At 43.6% G+C, this 16181-nt stretch overlaps 1 protein-coding gene across 4 annotated transcripts in view; it reads right to left on the minus strand.

The window, feature by feature from the left end:
* Positions 1 to 16181, minus strand: part of TRPC7 (transient receptor potential cation channel subfamily C member 7) — a 127065-nt gene that overhangs the window by 40528 nt on the left and 70356 nt on the right. For 2 of the 4 annotated variants that reach the window (XM_074313551.1, XM_019740210.2), the window contains exons 4-5: positions 12123 to 12287; positions 3508 to 3724 (exon numbers count right to left, since the gene is read on the minus strand). In XM_074313551.1, coding sequence (XP_074169652.1) covers positions 3508 to 3724; positions 12123 to 12287 — 382 coding nt within the window. The remainder of the gene's footprint in view (positions 1 to 3507; positions 3725 to 12122; positions 12288 to 16181) is intronic. The other 2 variants (XM_074313553.1, XM_074313552.1) reach the window with 1 other exon arrangement.

Here is a 16181-nt window from a genome sequence, read left to right on the forward strand (position 1 = left end):
TTTGGAGGCACATTCCAGTCTACAGAGGGATCCCAGAAACATAGAAGGCAGTCCCAATGAGTAGAAGATCCAGAGGTTAGAATTTAGGAAGATTAGGTGATTAGGTGTTGTATGGCAGAATTCCAGAGAGAAAGGTACTATGCAAAATAAAAACCAAACACAAAACCAAACACAAATAAACACACACAAAGCCCAGAAATTTATATGGGGTCCTTTTGAATGTTTCCTGAATACTAAATCATGAATGCGTAGAGTAAAACTCCACAAACCACAGCTAGAGCTGCAAGCTGAACGGTTTCCAGAGCTCAGGCTCACTCAGAGTGAAGAGCTGTTGGAGCTCTGACCACATAGAGTTGAGAGTCCTTATTGATTACCCAGGGCATTTAGTAGTGACCCAGGATGTGTGTCTCTAGAGATAAACAATCCTTATGTTGAGGCTTCAGATCCGCTCTAAGAAAGCTTGGGAAAGACCAAACTCATCTGCCAGTAATTGAACAGCCTGTCAGAATAAAGCCAAAAACTCTTTAAAGGAAGACAAACCAGATGCTCAATAATGTAACATCATCCAATCAAAAATTCACATCAAGATGCAAGAAAATGTGATCCAGTCAGGAGAAAGATTCATCAGTAGAAATTAATCTAGAAATGACAGAGATGATGGGAGTAAGAGTCAGGGATTTTATAACAATTATTACAAATGTGCACAATATGTTCAAGGATTTAAAGGAAAATACAAACATCACAAGGAAGGAAATGAAAGCTATAAAAGAAAACCAAATGGAATTTACAGGATTGAAAAATATATTTGAAATGAAAAATTCACTGGTTGGGGATTAAAATCACAGGTAATGCAGAAAAATATCAGTGAACTTGAAGCACAGAGAGAAAGATTAAAAAAAGAAAAAGAGAACTTATTTTTCGGTGACTGACACACAACAATGTTTATAGGTGAAATTTTGTGACACCTGGAATTTGCTTCACAAACTACAGGGTTGGGAGAAGGGAAGTAGGGAAAGTAAAGATGAAACAAAGATTGGCCAGGACATGGTAATTGTTGACGAGAGATCAGTCGATGGCGTTCATTGCACTTTTGATATTCTTAAAATTATATATAATAGAAAATTTGAAAAAATTATCTGTGTAAGAAAAAGTAGAATCTTTCTTTTGTCTGAAGTGTTAACAGGAAGTAGGTAATGAGAAATAAGTCCTCCCCTCTACAATACTTCTGATATAATAGTCTTGAAAACTCAGCTCAGCTTTGATGGGCAGAAGCTGGGACCAAGCTATAAAAGTGGGAACCTCTGTAGCTGGAGATGCATCCCTTTTATTGGGATGATGCTCTTACACATAGGAAGAGAAGTATGCAGACTCTGGAGGAAGTTATGGTTCAGTGGGCACTGTTAACCTATGGCAGCCTACCCACTTACGGGGAGAGATGCTGGCACTCCCCAGAGTCTTCCACCTGGGGTCCTAATCGGGAAACGGATCTGTGAGTGATTGGTGCCATTAATACTTTATGCTTTATCCATAAACCCAACATGTGAGTTTTTGTTTTTATTAAAACGGTGTCTTAGTCCATTTCGATTGCTATAATAGAATACCACAGACTAAGTGATTTATAAACAACAGAAATTTATTTTTCACAGTTCTGGAGGCTTGGGAGGGTGAGAGAGCTCTCTTGGATATCTTTTATAAGGTCACTAATCCTATTTGTGAGGGCTCCACCCTCATGATTTAATCGCCCCAAAGGCTCTACATCCTAATACCATCATCGCCTTGGGATTAGGGTTTAACGTATGAATTTTTTGGGACATAAACATGCAGTCCTTTGCCAAGTGCCTAGTGTTACAGTGCTTAATTTAGTTAAACCACGGGGAGTATACTAGGGAGAATTGGCGTAGACTGAATTGTGACAGCGAGGCCACACAACTCAGTCTGCCACAGGCTTTAATGGCCCTTTCCAACTTTAGTGCCAGTTGACTGCGCTAAATGAGCCTTTGGTTATAGACTTGCCTGTTGATTAAAAGCCCCTGGGAAGCATCGTGTACTTTTCTGCCTCTGCCCTTTAAGGGATCAAATTCTTCTTCTCTCCCTCTGTCCATCGAGAGATCCAGCTTTGAGACCGTATTCTGAATTGTCTGCTTGGGCATCTATAGGCTACTCTGTGATGGTTCAACTCTTGTGGCTCCCTTAGGCTGTGTCATTCAGTTAGCACAGGTCAAGTGTGGGGCTGTCTTCTCAAGTATTTGTTCTTTTGTGATTGATTGATTGATGGCACAGACACTTTGGCTCTGGCTACATTTGGATTCAATGTTTGTGAACATAAACATAGTGAAAATTGCACCAATATTGAATTTTTGTCAGGAAAGCAATTCTAGGGTGAATGTCATTAGGAAAATTTAATTAATTGACCCACTCTTGATAGTGCATACTTTTTTTTTCAATCTTTTCTATCTTCAGTTTTATTCACAACATTCCCATCAAATTCAAATCTCTTTGATATAAATCTTATAATTTATTGGTAAGGTTTTGGTTATATACAATATCACTGACTATAGCTTTTGCAATGGAAATATTTTTCCTACGGAGTCTGTGATTTTTTTCCAAAAACTAATTTTACAGTTTTCATTGTTAGAAAAATCTATACAGCATTTTTCTGTGTACAATTTTAGCCATTGCCAGGTTTAGTTTATCTTGCTTATGTCCTACTATTATAGTAATTGTTCTTATGAGTTGGGCAAAAGTGAGATAGCCTTTCTTAGCTAGTCAATGAGGAATGGGAACAATGTCCTTGGTAATTCTGGTGGCAGAGTTTGGCAGCACAAAATATCACCACAGAGGGGAATGTCACAGCGTCGTCATGTTTATTAACACAAGTAATGAGAAAATGTTGCTCCCCAAAGTTTTTAGATTTGTATTTATCATCACAGTGCTACTGTGTCGGTATAAGTGTACCTCACGGATAGCGTGGGCTTCGTTCCAGACCACAGCAATAGAACGAGTTGTTCTGATTTTGCTGGTGGAGGGCCTTGCTTTCAATTTGTAAAAACACAACATCTAGGAAGCGCAATAAAGGGGAGCACAAAACGAGGCATGCCTATATTCGTTAATAACACAAAACATCTTTTAAGCTATGCCATTTTATACTCTTTTTCAGAAGCAGACTTGATTTCCTAAGGCTTCCAGGAGACTATACTTGAGTGAGCAAAATAATATGTTTTTTCACGCAAAGCCACTTTACAGTCACTTTCAACACGCATTATTATGAAAAGTATGTAATGAATTTCCCTCAAACATCTCCTTTCAAAATTGGGGGTTCTGTTTGAGGTCTGTGCATCTTACACACCAGCACATACACAAGTTGACTTTGACTTCCATGTCGGTCACCCACTCACCATTTGGTCTGGCAGTAGTGTTCCCGAGAGGAAGAGGGTCAGAAGTCAGAGTGGAATAATGTCCCATTATAATTAGGGGCGGAGAGAATAAAGGACGGAGTGACTTGCTTACCTAACACCCACTTCATGATGAGCATTTCTGTCCAGGAGAATTGTGTGGTTTTCACTCTGAAGATCTGTTTTGGGTAGTCTGTGAAGGTTTCATTGGGCAGGGTCTTGACGCCTTCAAAGCGGTCGGATGCATTCACAACTAACAATCCCAAGAAGATTGTAAAAGAAACTGCATGGGCTACAAATTTCATGAAAGGGCTCCTCAGGGTTCGTCCTAGCTGGAAACAAAATACGTACAAGATGTTAACCTGGCAGCTCTATGTGGGCACAGGTCTTTCTTTAAAATATTACTTTTGCCAAAAGTTGAGCCGCATCTTGGATGGAAACTGCTAATTGAACCCAGGTAACATTTTTCTGGAGCATTTTTCTGTGAGATGCTGCTGGACCAAACTTATTTCCTACTGACTTCAACTTTTTCTATTTAGAAGGTTTAGTGGGAAAAGAGAAGAGTCGAATACACTGACATACCATCTTGTTACAATTTGACTGCACAGCTACCCCCAACTATATGGATGCAAATTTTATGCTTTTCGAATCTGGGGAGAAAGTAATCTGTCTCAATAGCATTCAGGAATAAAAAAAAAAGCCCTCTTGGATATATGCTCTGTTGCTCTTTAGTCCATTTTCTTGAGTTTTATGCTTAGATGATTTGTTTTCAGTATTTCTTATATTGATGAATTTACTTAAAGCTGTGCATTTCTTGCTAGGTACTGCGTCTGTGTTCCCATAAATTTTGACACATAGCCTTTTCGTTGATATACAGTTATTAAATATTTTATAGTTTCCCTTTTGCTTTCATTTTTAACTCTGAGGTTATTTAGTTGCCGGATATGTAGGACTTTTTTTCTGCTTTTAAAAGTTCTAATTTCATTGCAGTATGTATACAGATAATAGCCTCCATGGTAATAAACTAAAGCATACTGAGATTTTCCTCGTGGCCTAGTACATAATTAACTTGTGCAATTGTTCCCTGAGAGCCTGAAATGATCTAAAAGGTGCCCTGTTAGGGAGCAAGTGTTGGCCACACCTTCTCTATCCGTGGTGTGCCATCCACAGGCCACTTAGATCTTTGAGGACTAAATTGGAGGCTGCACAGTGAGTCTTCGTAGATCCTCTGTTAATGAACTCACTTGGGTCTCTTCCAGGTCACTGCCACCACCCTCACCTAAGCCCCAAATCTTACCCCTCACCCAGCTATACTGCTATGACGAGAGCAAAGAGGGGAGTCTTTTCTGAAGCTCACTTCCTTCTCCAGGGCAGATGTTCCCTGATAGCCAGTGCCTGGTTAATTGATGTGCACATTCTGTCTCATTCAGGAGTCCTAGAGAGAAATGTCACCCAGGAGATGAGTATTGGTTCAGCAGAAGATCAATTACAAGGGTTTCTTGAAGTAAAATTTCCCTCATCATGACTATGTTCAACATAATATTTATAAATCAGATGGCTTGATAATGTTCTTTTAATGTGCTTCCGCATGGCAATCATCCGCTTTAATTATGCTGGTTATTAGTGTAACATGATTTATCATCATTCTCGTGCCGTAGAACCCACCTATTGAAATTTTAGCAAAGGTAGTTTTTATCTTTTTTAGACAAGTACATTTCAAGTCTGGACGTTGGCCTGTCTGTGCTGGGGAACACTTAGTTGGATTCACCTGCATTATCAGATTGTCACATGGCACTGTAATAACTTCAGAAATGAGAAAGATGTTCACCTGAAAACCACGGGGCCCATAGACATCCTACAAATGACTTTTCTTTGTAACGTTTAACTTTATTATTTACAAAATAGAGACGGTAGATTATTTTTGGCCATAGGCACATTTCACACAAGTTCAGTGTATATATATATATATATATATATATATATATATATATATATATATATATATATATATATATATGATTAAACCATGCCTCATTTTAATTTATGTGATTTCAAATAGCTAGTTTGAATTTTTTCAGCCTTTTAGTTGACTATGTTGGCATCTTGGAGCCCTGTTTCCTAGCCAGGTGCTGGGACTTTGGCGTAATCAGGGGACATCCTTAAATAGTCATCACATGACGTCTCGTTCCTGTGTCCTAGCTGGGGTCGTCGCGAGAAGAAGGAAGATGGACAATGCCTGCAGAGTGGGTTGGGGAGAGGGCAGGTTGAAGAAAGGGCAGGGAATACCAGGTCTTGTGTGTCCCATCGGGGCCCTAAAATGTCAGAAAAAGATGGGGAATGTGGGGCTAGATGTGGCTCTTAAGGGATTGGTGTCCATGTTTCCCCAATCCTTTATCAGTGGGTGCTACACAGCGTCCTCCAGGGAGTGAGGACATGGCGACACCTGTCTGTCTTCTCACCTGGGTGAAGCACCTGCTTGCAGGAATGTGCATCCAATTGCACCCAAGATAGCCTTGGGGTTCCCTGGAAGAGCTGGTTTGAGGAATTTAATGTTCTGTTTGTTACCTCCGTCAAACTGTTAACTTCTGGCAGAAGATGTATCTGTAAAAATTACTATATATACCACAAACCATAAGAAAAACCCTGATAAGGCTCTGCCATGATTTGGAAGGTTATCTTGGGCCCAGTTCCCACTTGATCTAGGCCATAGGGAGGAAAAGTGAGGGTAGGAATTGATGCTTCTTTCCTATTTTTCTTTTGGGCTTGCATGTATCTTTTTAGGTGGCAAAACCTTGATAAAGGTCAGATGAGATCAGATCATTTTAATGGTTTTCTTTCTTTTTCCTTTTGTGTGATATTCCCTGTTTGTCTCACAAAGGTAATTCTTGAAGCAAATTACGCTTGGGAAAACCTCCTCCTTTCGCAAGGCCACCAGGGGCGACAAAAGAAAGGGGGAAAAGTCAACCAACGTATGTCAGCGGTTCTGAGCTGGGGAATCATTAAAGCTGGGTCAGGTAACAGTGTAGCTATAAAAAGAGATGGTAGAGTTTCGGGAGACATAGTTCTTGGCTTCCTATGCCTGGAGTGCAAAACTCATTAGTCTAAAGCCTGAGCAAAGCAGCTCTGCATTACTTAGACTGTGCGAGCTAAAAACATACTAGGAAATCCAAGCGTGTAGCAGCGAAGTCTGGCTTACACCAAACTTTCTGGGTGCTGTTCTTTTACTCTGGTAAATATATGAATGTGAGTAGTGCTCCTGAATTAGGTCCTAATGAACTACATTTAGGAGCCCTCACGGGTGGGCACCTGCTTTTACTGGTTGGCACAGCTCTGTGTTCCATATCCCTGGGCTCTTGGTATGCACCTAGTAGGGACCTGGTGGCCCCATGCCCACAGGACAGGCCAGGACAGCAGTCAGGCACACAGAGAGTGTTTCTAGCATCTCTCCCAGTGTGTACCACCAGAGTCCCCCTCACCAAATGCCTCCCTCCCTTGCTGCCAGGTGCCAATGGCCTCAAGCAGAAGGGCTCAGTATATAAGCTGGAAAGCTGAATGGAGACAACTGTGGACCATGCATTCTAAAAAGAAACATGCACACCTTCAAGTCTAAAGTGGTGCTCAAATGTCAGAGAGATCCTAGTTAAATTAGTGGCAGATTCCTCAATGCACCCTCCAAAATTCTTACTCAAATTATCTAACCTAGGGCTCAGGAATCTTCCTTTCTTAGGGGTGGGAATGTTCCCTAGGTGTCTCTAACCAGGGTGTTTTCACATGACCATGTACTGTGTTTCCCTGAAAATAAGACCTAACCGGAAAATAAGCCCTAGCATGATTTTTCAGGATGACATCCCCTGAACATGAGCCTTAATGCATCTTTTGGAGCAAAACTTAATATATGAACTGGTCTTATTTTTGGGGAAACACGGTAATCCATCCACCTATGGGCCTGGGGGCTGACGAAGTGCTGATTACTAGCGGGATTTCAAAGGTAGGGCTTCTAAGGAAAGGAACGGAAGGAGAAGAGTTTGTCATATGGTGGTTTTGACTGCTCTCCCCTGCTGGAAAAGTCTTGCTAACTCTAAAGATCTTAATTAAGTCCATTCCAAAGTCAATTAGTCTGCAGCTGAGATGTTTACATTCAGCACTGAAGGTTGTAATGCTGCTGATGTAAGTGGGTGGGGCTGGGGGGGGGAGAAGGCTGGTGTGCACATGCGCAGTGGAGCCAGAGAGCCAACGTTTAAATCACAACTCCATAGTTTTTGTAAAGTTATTTAATCCCTTTGTGTCTCAGTTTCTTCATCTCTAAAATGGGGATAAAATAGTAATTATTACATAGAGTTGATGTAAGGAATGAATTATTAAATACGTGCAAAGCAGAATAGCGCCTGGCACATAGGAAGCACTCAGTACGTGGGACAGGAGGGCCTCAGACAGTTGCGCTAAGAGGAAACTTAAAAGAAACTTGACTGACTCTTGAAGAGGGTTCACAAAGGGAGACCTACACACAGTCCTTTTGTATATATGTCACAAGCTCTTTTTGGGTACTGTCTATGTACAACGTGGTGCTGGACACTGGAGGTGATGGGGATAAAACAAACTATACAAGTTGGTCCTTCCCTTCAAAGTTGTTGATTTCCTGGTGGGAAGACACAGGCTAAACACTGTGGTAGGAACTAGATGGAAAGGTGAGGAGAGGTTGTTGCAAGTCTCCAAGTAGGCTAGGTATGAAGGTGATCAGCCTCCTGGCACTCTTAAACCCTATCCTACAGGGTGACAGGTGATGAACTCTCCTTTTAGATCTGAGGGCAGAAGCTTTTGTAACAAAAGAGCAAAAAACGCTCTAGTTCCTGGCAGAAATTTCCCCTCCATGGCAATGCTTCCAAAATTGCATCGTGATGTTCTTTAATTTAGTGTAGCTCTGGCAGAGACAGAGGAGGTGGACCAGAAGCCCTTGGAGGCTCTGTTCTCTCTGAGCTGGTCCTGGACCACATGGTTTCAGGACCCTTGTTTCCCACCATTTCAGCTTTGGCAAGGCAAAGCAGGGATCTTCAAAAGCTGCAGAGTCACTCCCATGTTCCTCACTAGATGTTTTTGTTTGGGACGGCACTGAGGGTTGGGAACAATGACTAACATTTTGATATTTCTGCAAACGAGAGTCACGTGGCAGTAAGGACTGAGAGACTGCACACTACAAACACATCAGGTGGGAGTCTAAAGTCGTGTACAAGTCTCCCTGCCTTAGTCCTGGAGCTAAGGCACAGGCATGAATGACAGGTGAAGGTTAACAGGAAACAGGCAGTCAGCTTCCGGTCTCGCACTTTTCTCATTGCAACTTGTGTGGTTCCTCAACACTCGTGCTGACTTCTGTCCCAGTCCACCTGCTATAGAGACTCAGAGCCCTCTAGGATGACTGCTATTCTTTCGACTGGTAGATTTTCGCAGGCAAACAATCTAAATTATGAATCAGAACAGAATAGCAAAGGATGGAGACCAGCCTAATCTGTCATAAAGGCCCTTTGGTATTGGAGCCCTTGTGGAGAGGATAAAGAGCTCCCTAGGGAAATATCTACCTGAGGGCATCCTTGTGGCTAAGAACCCATTGGCCTCCCAGGGGGGCTGTCTGACTTCACCCATGTTGGTGTTTATGATGAGAAATGATTTAAAAAAATTGCTGTTCTCTTTATTGACCCTGCCAAATCTGCCCTATGCTCCAGACCTGCAGTTATCACCCTCTCTACACCTTCGTAACTTGGTTAATGTCTTCAGCCACCATGTTAGGAAGCTGAACTTCCGTTGATACCCTAAACCTTATAATTGTATTTAACTGTCTTTCTTTGGGCCCCTCAGAAACTTACATAAAATAGAATTGACAGCCTTGGGAATTCAATAGGAAGTAAATGATGAAGTCTTTTTGGCAGGCTAATCAAGTAATTGTGGTGTCCCTAATAGTCCCCAGATTAGGACAGCAAAGCTAGTAGGAAGTAAATGCGCCACCATTAGGCTGGAAGCAGAAATCTCAACATTTGCTAGACAATGATGCACCACTGCTGATGGATGTACTTTAGCAGTGAGATTTCATGAATACACTTATCAAAGAATATCAGGGTCTAATTTGTTTGAGGGAGATGGAATAAGGTCATTAGAACATAGACTTGCTAGAATGGCACTGGTTTTTTCATAGAATTCCTAGACAGATATAAAGGCAGTGACCCTTTGGGGGAAGGGATACTGGCATATTAACAGAGGTCTCCACCCTGCCCTTCCCCTTGGGAGGACATTGGATTCTGGACACCAGGAGCCATTAGAGAGGGCTGGTTTCTTCACATGGAAGATGTGACCCCCCTCTGTAAACCCCAGAAATGTAATAACTCTGCCGAACTTGAAAATATTTCTTTCTAGATGGTGAAAGGAAAGCCTAAACACATCTTGAGTGTTTTATCTGTCCTTTGCTGATTCATAGCAAGTTGGACAAGCTATTTAATGAGGGAATCTTCCCTCGGAATGAGCATTGCCACCAAAAATTATCTCACGCCATAGACTAAGACTTGTCACTCAGCTGTGGACACACCCTCCAATGCTTTGAGCTCAGACTTGGAGCTCAGAAAGTGCACGGAAACCCCAAGTGGCTTAATGACCAGCTCATTTATCTTGAGTACTCTGTTTGTTAGTCTTACTGGAAGCTCCAGGAGCACCAATTGTCAATCAGACATGTATCTGAACAGAGGAGAGAAAACCCCAGACTTGGGACCAAACTCTCCTGCAATCATTTTTTCTAGACTGTTCCAGAAGACTTCTATATGTCTGACCCTTACATTCCATGGTGGCATCAGTCTCCTGGATTTATTGGGCCCCAAAAAGTCTAAAATTCTCTTCCCCTCCCACACATACTCTTCCGTCCCCTTCCCCATCACATCTGCATGATTGTGTCCAAGATCACTCTTCTCAGTAATCATAAATTTAGCAACTGGCATATCATCTCTTTGTGAATATTTCCTCAGGCAGGCAGAGGCAAAGCAATTTGCTGGTGTTGCCTAGTTCCAGTATCCTGGAAGCTGTCACGTTTGGTTTTACAGCAAAGGTGAGGATTGGCATTGTTTTCTCCACCAGTGTTACTTGGTTTATTGTTATTTTAATGATGGAATGTCCTAGAATTAGTTTGGGGGCTCAGAGAGCATGGAGGCAAGATTCCCTATCAATCTAGGCTCTGGGTGAAAGCAGTGATCTAATTTGCAGTACAGACAAGATGATTCCAGTATGAAACATCTGCTGAAAACCAGTGACCAGCTCTAATCAGCTTTAAATCTGGTTAGTTTTTTTCACTCGCTGTATTTTTTTCCAGCTCATAATGAAGGAGAGAAAAAATTGTCTTCACCTACACATGTTTCATTTGGTGAATTCTGATTTAGAAATCCGCGTCATGGTAGACTGCCATAGAAACAAAATCCTCAGTGAGATAAGTTGAATACTACAAATATTCAGCATGAGGACTTTTATGTTTAATACCATTCTGCTGAAGAAGGAGTTGGAGCCCTGACTTCTCTGTATGACGCCCCTCCTGCTCTAGGCAGTCAGTTCATTGCCTGCCTGGTTAGGCGGCCTCCTCGTCAGCCCTGAATCTGGGCCCCTCATCCTGGCATGCGTTCCTTCTTGGCGGAGTTGAAAAGAGAATCCATTCACTGATGACACTTTTATTAACTGCATTAGCTGATGAAATTTTCTGTGGAACTAATCTCTCTGTACTTGTATTTTTTCTCCTGAATGGTGATTACGTAAGCTTAATTCCTTTTTTAATATATCACTAAGGAAACGCAGTTTGGAACCTTTAATGACCATCTTAACTCATGAAACTTACTTCACAGTTTTTGCCTAGTTTGGTCTTGTAGGCGCTAACTCTTGCCTGAAGCTGGAGTGACTGCTGCTGCTTTCTGTGGCTTTGGATCAAACGGCTGGATTGTGGGGACAGTGGGATAGGAAGTGTGGCAGCTTGGGACCTGTAGGTTCCACTCTTCCCGTTACCAGCGGGCACCAGCACCGGACAGATACTCCCCTTCCCCGTGAGAAAAGAGCCCAGCTTTGCACCTTGTAAGCTGCTCTTCCCTTTGCCCGTTTCCTTCTTGTGACCTGATATGCTGTCCACATGTGCCACAGCCCAATCAAGGAAGTCAGGGAAGCTGGGAAGATGTTGACATGGGTCTGTAGTGCCCCAGTATGAGCCGCATTTGACTCTCAGTTTAGTTATTTCTCTTTTCTGAACCTGCTTCATTAAGTGTATGCATGATAATGTGATTGAGGGAGTGAAATGAGCTATTCCATGGAAAGGGCTTGCTTAGCAAAAGGAAAGTGCTCAATAAATGTTGCTTATTCCTAGTACCATTATTATAATTATGATTGCTTTGGGTTTGGAGGACACGTTTAGGACATTGCATAATTAGAAGAGAAAAAATGCCTTTATTCCCTCTCTAGTCTGTTATTGATCAGATTGTGCCTCACATGTTTAAAATTTCTCATTCTAGCACCTCTCTGTCTCTCTCACTTATAAATGATGGTTAAAAAAGCAGATCTTAACATTTTCCTTCTTATGTGGTTTTCTACTGCTGCCAGGTATCTCAGGGCTATTTTCCTTAAAGGTGGGAACTGATCCGCTGCTTTATTAGAATAAAATGGACTTCAGGTCATGCTAAGTAGAGAGAAGCAGTAACCACCGAGACATGCACCTAAAGCAGTGTGTACCTTGCTGCACGGAGCAATCCAATAGGCTACGGCGAGAAAAGGGAGGCCTAGGGAGACTCCAAAGACAGCCAGGAATTTCACAGCGATAGACTGTTGCCGTAAGCCTGAGAGGTTTTCATACCACATGGTAAGCAATTGCTGCTGACAGTTAGGATGAGCAACGAACTGTAAAAACAAAACAAAAACAAAAACAAAACGCAAACAGGAAAATGGCATCGGTAGCACTTGAACAGTATACAACCTATGAGTGGCTCGGGCTGAAATGTTCCATCTGGGAGGTGGCCTGGGTGCTAGAGCAGGAGCATCTGAGTCAGGTAGCTGCTGGGTCCTCCTGAGTTGGGGAGGAAGGGGGCTCTTTGTGCTGTGACCAGAACCCTCACAAGACTGGCTACATTAGTGCTTGGCCAACTGAGGGCCTGCAGATGTCTCCGGCACAACACAGCAGCCAGCTTCTGCGTCTTCAATCCAGGGAGACCTGTCTCTGGGCAGAGATCATTTGGCAGGCGACATGGTAGAACCGATGGAGCATGGATGGGGTTTTGGAGTCTTGTGTGGGTTGGAGTTTTGTTTTATCGTTTACTAGCCACAGGGCCTCTGGCCAGCTGCTTAACCTCTCTGAGCCTCAATATTGTCATCTGCAAAACAGAGTCTATCATAGTGTCTTGTAGGATTAAATGAGCTATTGTAGAAAGCTTCCCCTGTCTATTCTCATGAAGTCTAAGAAAAAGTGCTTGCCGTGTTTTGGGAGGACATGTGAAAACTCCTCTATTTCCCCACTGTGTGTTTGGCTTGGGTCCATGGAGCTCACACTGACACACTGTATCCCCCATGCGGTAGCTTCTCAGCACCACCTCCCTCTCTTGGAACTGCCTTGCCTAATACCCAGGTTACAAGATGGACCTCCTGCGGCCATTTTGTTTTGTTGACCTCCCCCTTCTGGACAGAACTTATTAGATTAGGGGTGGAACCTTGACTTTAACTGGGCCCATCAGGTTTTCCCACCTGGGTATTGGAGACTGTGATGGAGAGGGGCAGTCTCTTTCTTTACAGAGGCGTTAACAGGTGACCTTGGGAGATACGGGCAGCTATGCACCCTTGCCTGCTTCAGAGGAAGACAGTGGTTCCATCTAAAACATGGGGCCCTTGTGAGACTGTCCCCCTCACATCAGACCTCTGCTATTTCCACAGTTGGATTTCTTCCTCCATAATAAAGAAACCTAGCTCCAAACATGCTATTTATTTGTAGACAGACTTTATACTATAATTCTCCCAATGGATAGCTGGTGCCGAAATGTTTATTTCTCTATGGGTACTTTTCTGTATTTGTGGCCGGCCTTTGAAGACAACTTCATGACACGTAGTTCAATGTGCAGGACAGGATATTTTTCTCCTGTACTTTTGAGGCACAGAAATATCATCTCTGACACAAGGAAGACAAGAGTAACATGAGGCATGTCATCAGGGCACAAAGAACACCCTAACCCAAAGGGCATCAGCCAGGGAACAAAGACAGGAAGAACTCCTGGGGGTAGGGGCAGGGGGTGGGGATTTTCAAAAGCAGGGACAGAGAGGACCCCAGGGAAGAAAATCGCATGGCTAGCATAAAACGGGAACTCAGAAAATCGCTCCTGTCTTGGGCCTGCTTTCTTTGGCATCGAGCTCACAAAAGGATGGAATGATCAAAGGCTGCATGACACCAAGAGCTTTGCCCAGGCCATTCCTGTCCCTAATTCCTTCCCCAGTCCCATTCTCACCAAGAGCATGGTTCATTCTTATGAGAGTTCTTTAAGGGGGGAACTGATGTGACCACTCAGTTTTCCAAAGGCACGTAACTCACGCTCTTCGCAGCAGGGAGTCTGTAGTGGCCTGGAGCCGAGAATCTGTCAGGGTGGCTTCCGTGGGGCTGAGCGGCCTCTGGACAGACTATAAATGATCAACCACATCCTCCATTGGGATGGACTGTCCAGAGAACTGGCGCAGGGGAGTTAAGAGAAGTTCAATTGCTAAGAGAGAGAGGAGACAGAATTCCTTGTAATAGAAAAGGAGGGTGGTGGGATGCGCCGGATTGGAAAACAGGACCTGAGAGTCAGGAGGGGCCGGGTTTAGGTGGCTGCTGGTTCTTGAGTCCATTCCATGCCAGTTATCCTACAGGCACGTTTGACCAGCCTTCATGGTTAATGTAACAGCATTTCTACCCAAAGCTAGTTTTCCATTAATATCTTACCTAAACTTCTTGTTCCTCCCAGCCCCTGGGGACGTAATGAGAATATAGTGCTGGCATGTGGGAACTCTTGCGCATATTGGCGAAATGTTGGCTGTTACTTTGCTTTTAATTGATTGATGGATCACTCTTTTCTTTTATAGCCCAAAAGAAAAAAAAATCCCCTTCACACTTTTTCTTGTGTTACATTCATTTACAAGGAACTATCTGATATGTTAGGAATAGATCGTTGTTGACGAGCTGTAAACATTCGTTAAGTAACTACCGAGTGTTTTCAGGGCTGTTTTATGGGATGTTAACACCCGTGGGCCAGACACTCCTTTACAACAGGGTCTCAGACTTTCCCTGACGTGCATGGCCTGGTGCAACGCTGCCTGGGTTCAAGCCCTGGCCCTGCTACACGCTGGCCTTATGCTCTTGGATCATTCATTGACTCTGTCCATGCTTAGCTTCCTTCTTCTGCAAAATGAGGATTAACTGAGTTAGTATCTGTAAAGTGCTTAGAACAGTACCTGGCGATTAGTATTTGAGGAATAAAATGAGCCCAGGACTCTCCTTTCCCACTTTTTCTGTCTCTCTCTGCCTCTTTTTTCCTCCCTCCCATTCCCTACAGCTCTGTCCACCCTCCTGTCTTCCTTCCAACCTCCGCGTCTTTTTAGCAACAGTGTCTTGAGGTGTTGGTGCCTTTGGAAAGGCCCATGCAGCCTAACCAGGTGAGGTCTCTCTATCCAATCGCGGCTTCCTCATCCTCCATTGCAGGCTATTAGCTCGACATGGGCTGGTCTCCCTTAGGGCATTCAGGGTCCCCAGCGAGTCTATTCAGCTACACTGACCCCTCTACTGATTGCGCAGCCCTGCATCAGCGGGGAGCAGTGCAGGTTACTGACTCCCTCCTCGGGGCCTCTCCCTACCTGCCTTAAAGGCTGCGAAGTCCTGCTTTTTGCCTTTTTTGAGGGCAGGGGAAGAGGGTGTGTGATTTTTGAGGCTGTGTGATTTCCATACCCCTTAAGTACAGATTTTTCTCTCCGACACTAGGCCTCATTTACAGAACGAGATGTGGCAATGCATGATTTGATAAGCTGAAGAATAACTTAGCTGGAGAAAGATTGATGGAATCCAGTACTTATAGAGCAAATGACTTTCTTTTATACAGATAAACCTTCAGAGGCCCCCCTGATGTCCGATGTGACTGTGGTTAAGATCTTCCACTTAGCTCGTTAGCTCATCATCAGCATTTGTTATAGAAATCTTTTTTTTTTTTTTTTTTTTTTTTTGAAACTCTACATAGGCAAAAGGAGACAGACCCAGAACCAATCATCAAGTGCTTTTCTTAGAGTGGCCGGTCAGCCTGCATTAGAATGATTCTGTGGTGCCGTTTCCGACATGGAGCAGCTCGGAGAATCCGTGCCAGTGTGCTAACGTTCTTCCCTCCCATTTTGTTGTGGCAAAGCTCTCAAGTCATGGAAGGTGAGGAGGGAAGGAGAGAAATGGACATGTGAGCCGTTTACGAGTTTAGTCACTCAGCATCCTTTCCTCAGTGTCCCCTCTCACCAGGCAGTGTGCTCTGCACTGGCAGTACAGAGAGTAGTGACAGTTCTGTCACTGGGTGCCCTCGGCTCCATGCCCCTGGAAGTGGAACGGGGCTTAGTGGGAACACACTGCCAGCTCCGGAGTTGGCCCTCCGTGGCGGGCGCATGAATGAACACTGAGCGCTCGGCCCATCAGTGGATGCACTTGGTGTGCTTTCTCGTGGGTCCCTCCCCCTTGTGAGACCTACTGCTGAGAGCCCCACATCCTCAGCACAGCTAGCTGCTTCGCCTCCGTTGATAAGTTAACCT

The sequence above is a fragment of the Rhinolophus sinicus genome, linkage group LG10 (assembly GCF_036562045.2).
Source record: "Rhinolophus sinicus isolate RSC01 linkage group LG10, ASM3656204v1, whole genome shotgun sequence".
NCBI classification, from domain to species: domain Eukaryota; kingdom Metazoa; phylum Chordata; class Mammalia; order Chiroptera; family Rhinolophidae; genus Rhinolophus; species Rhinolophus sinicus.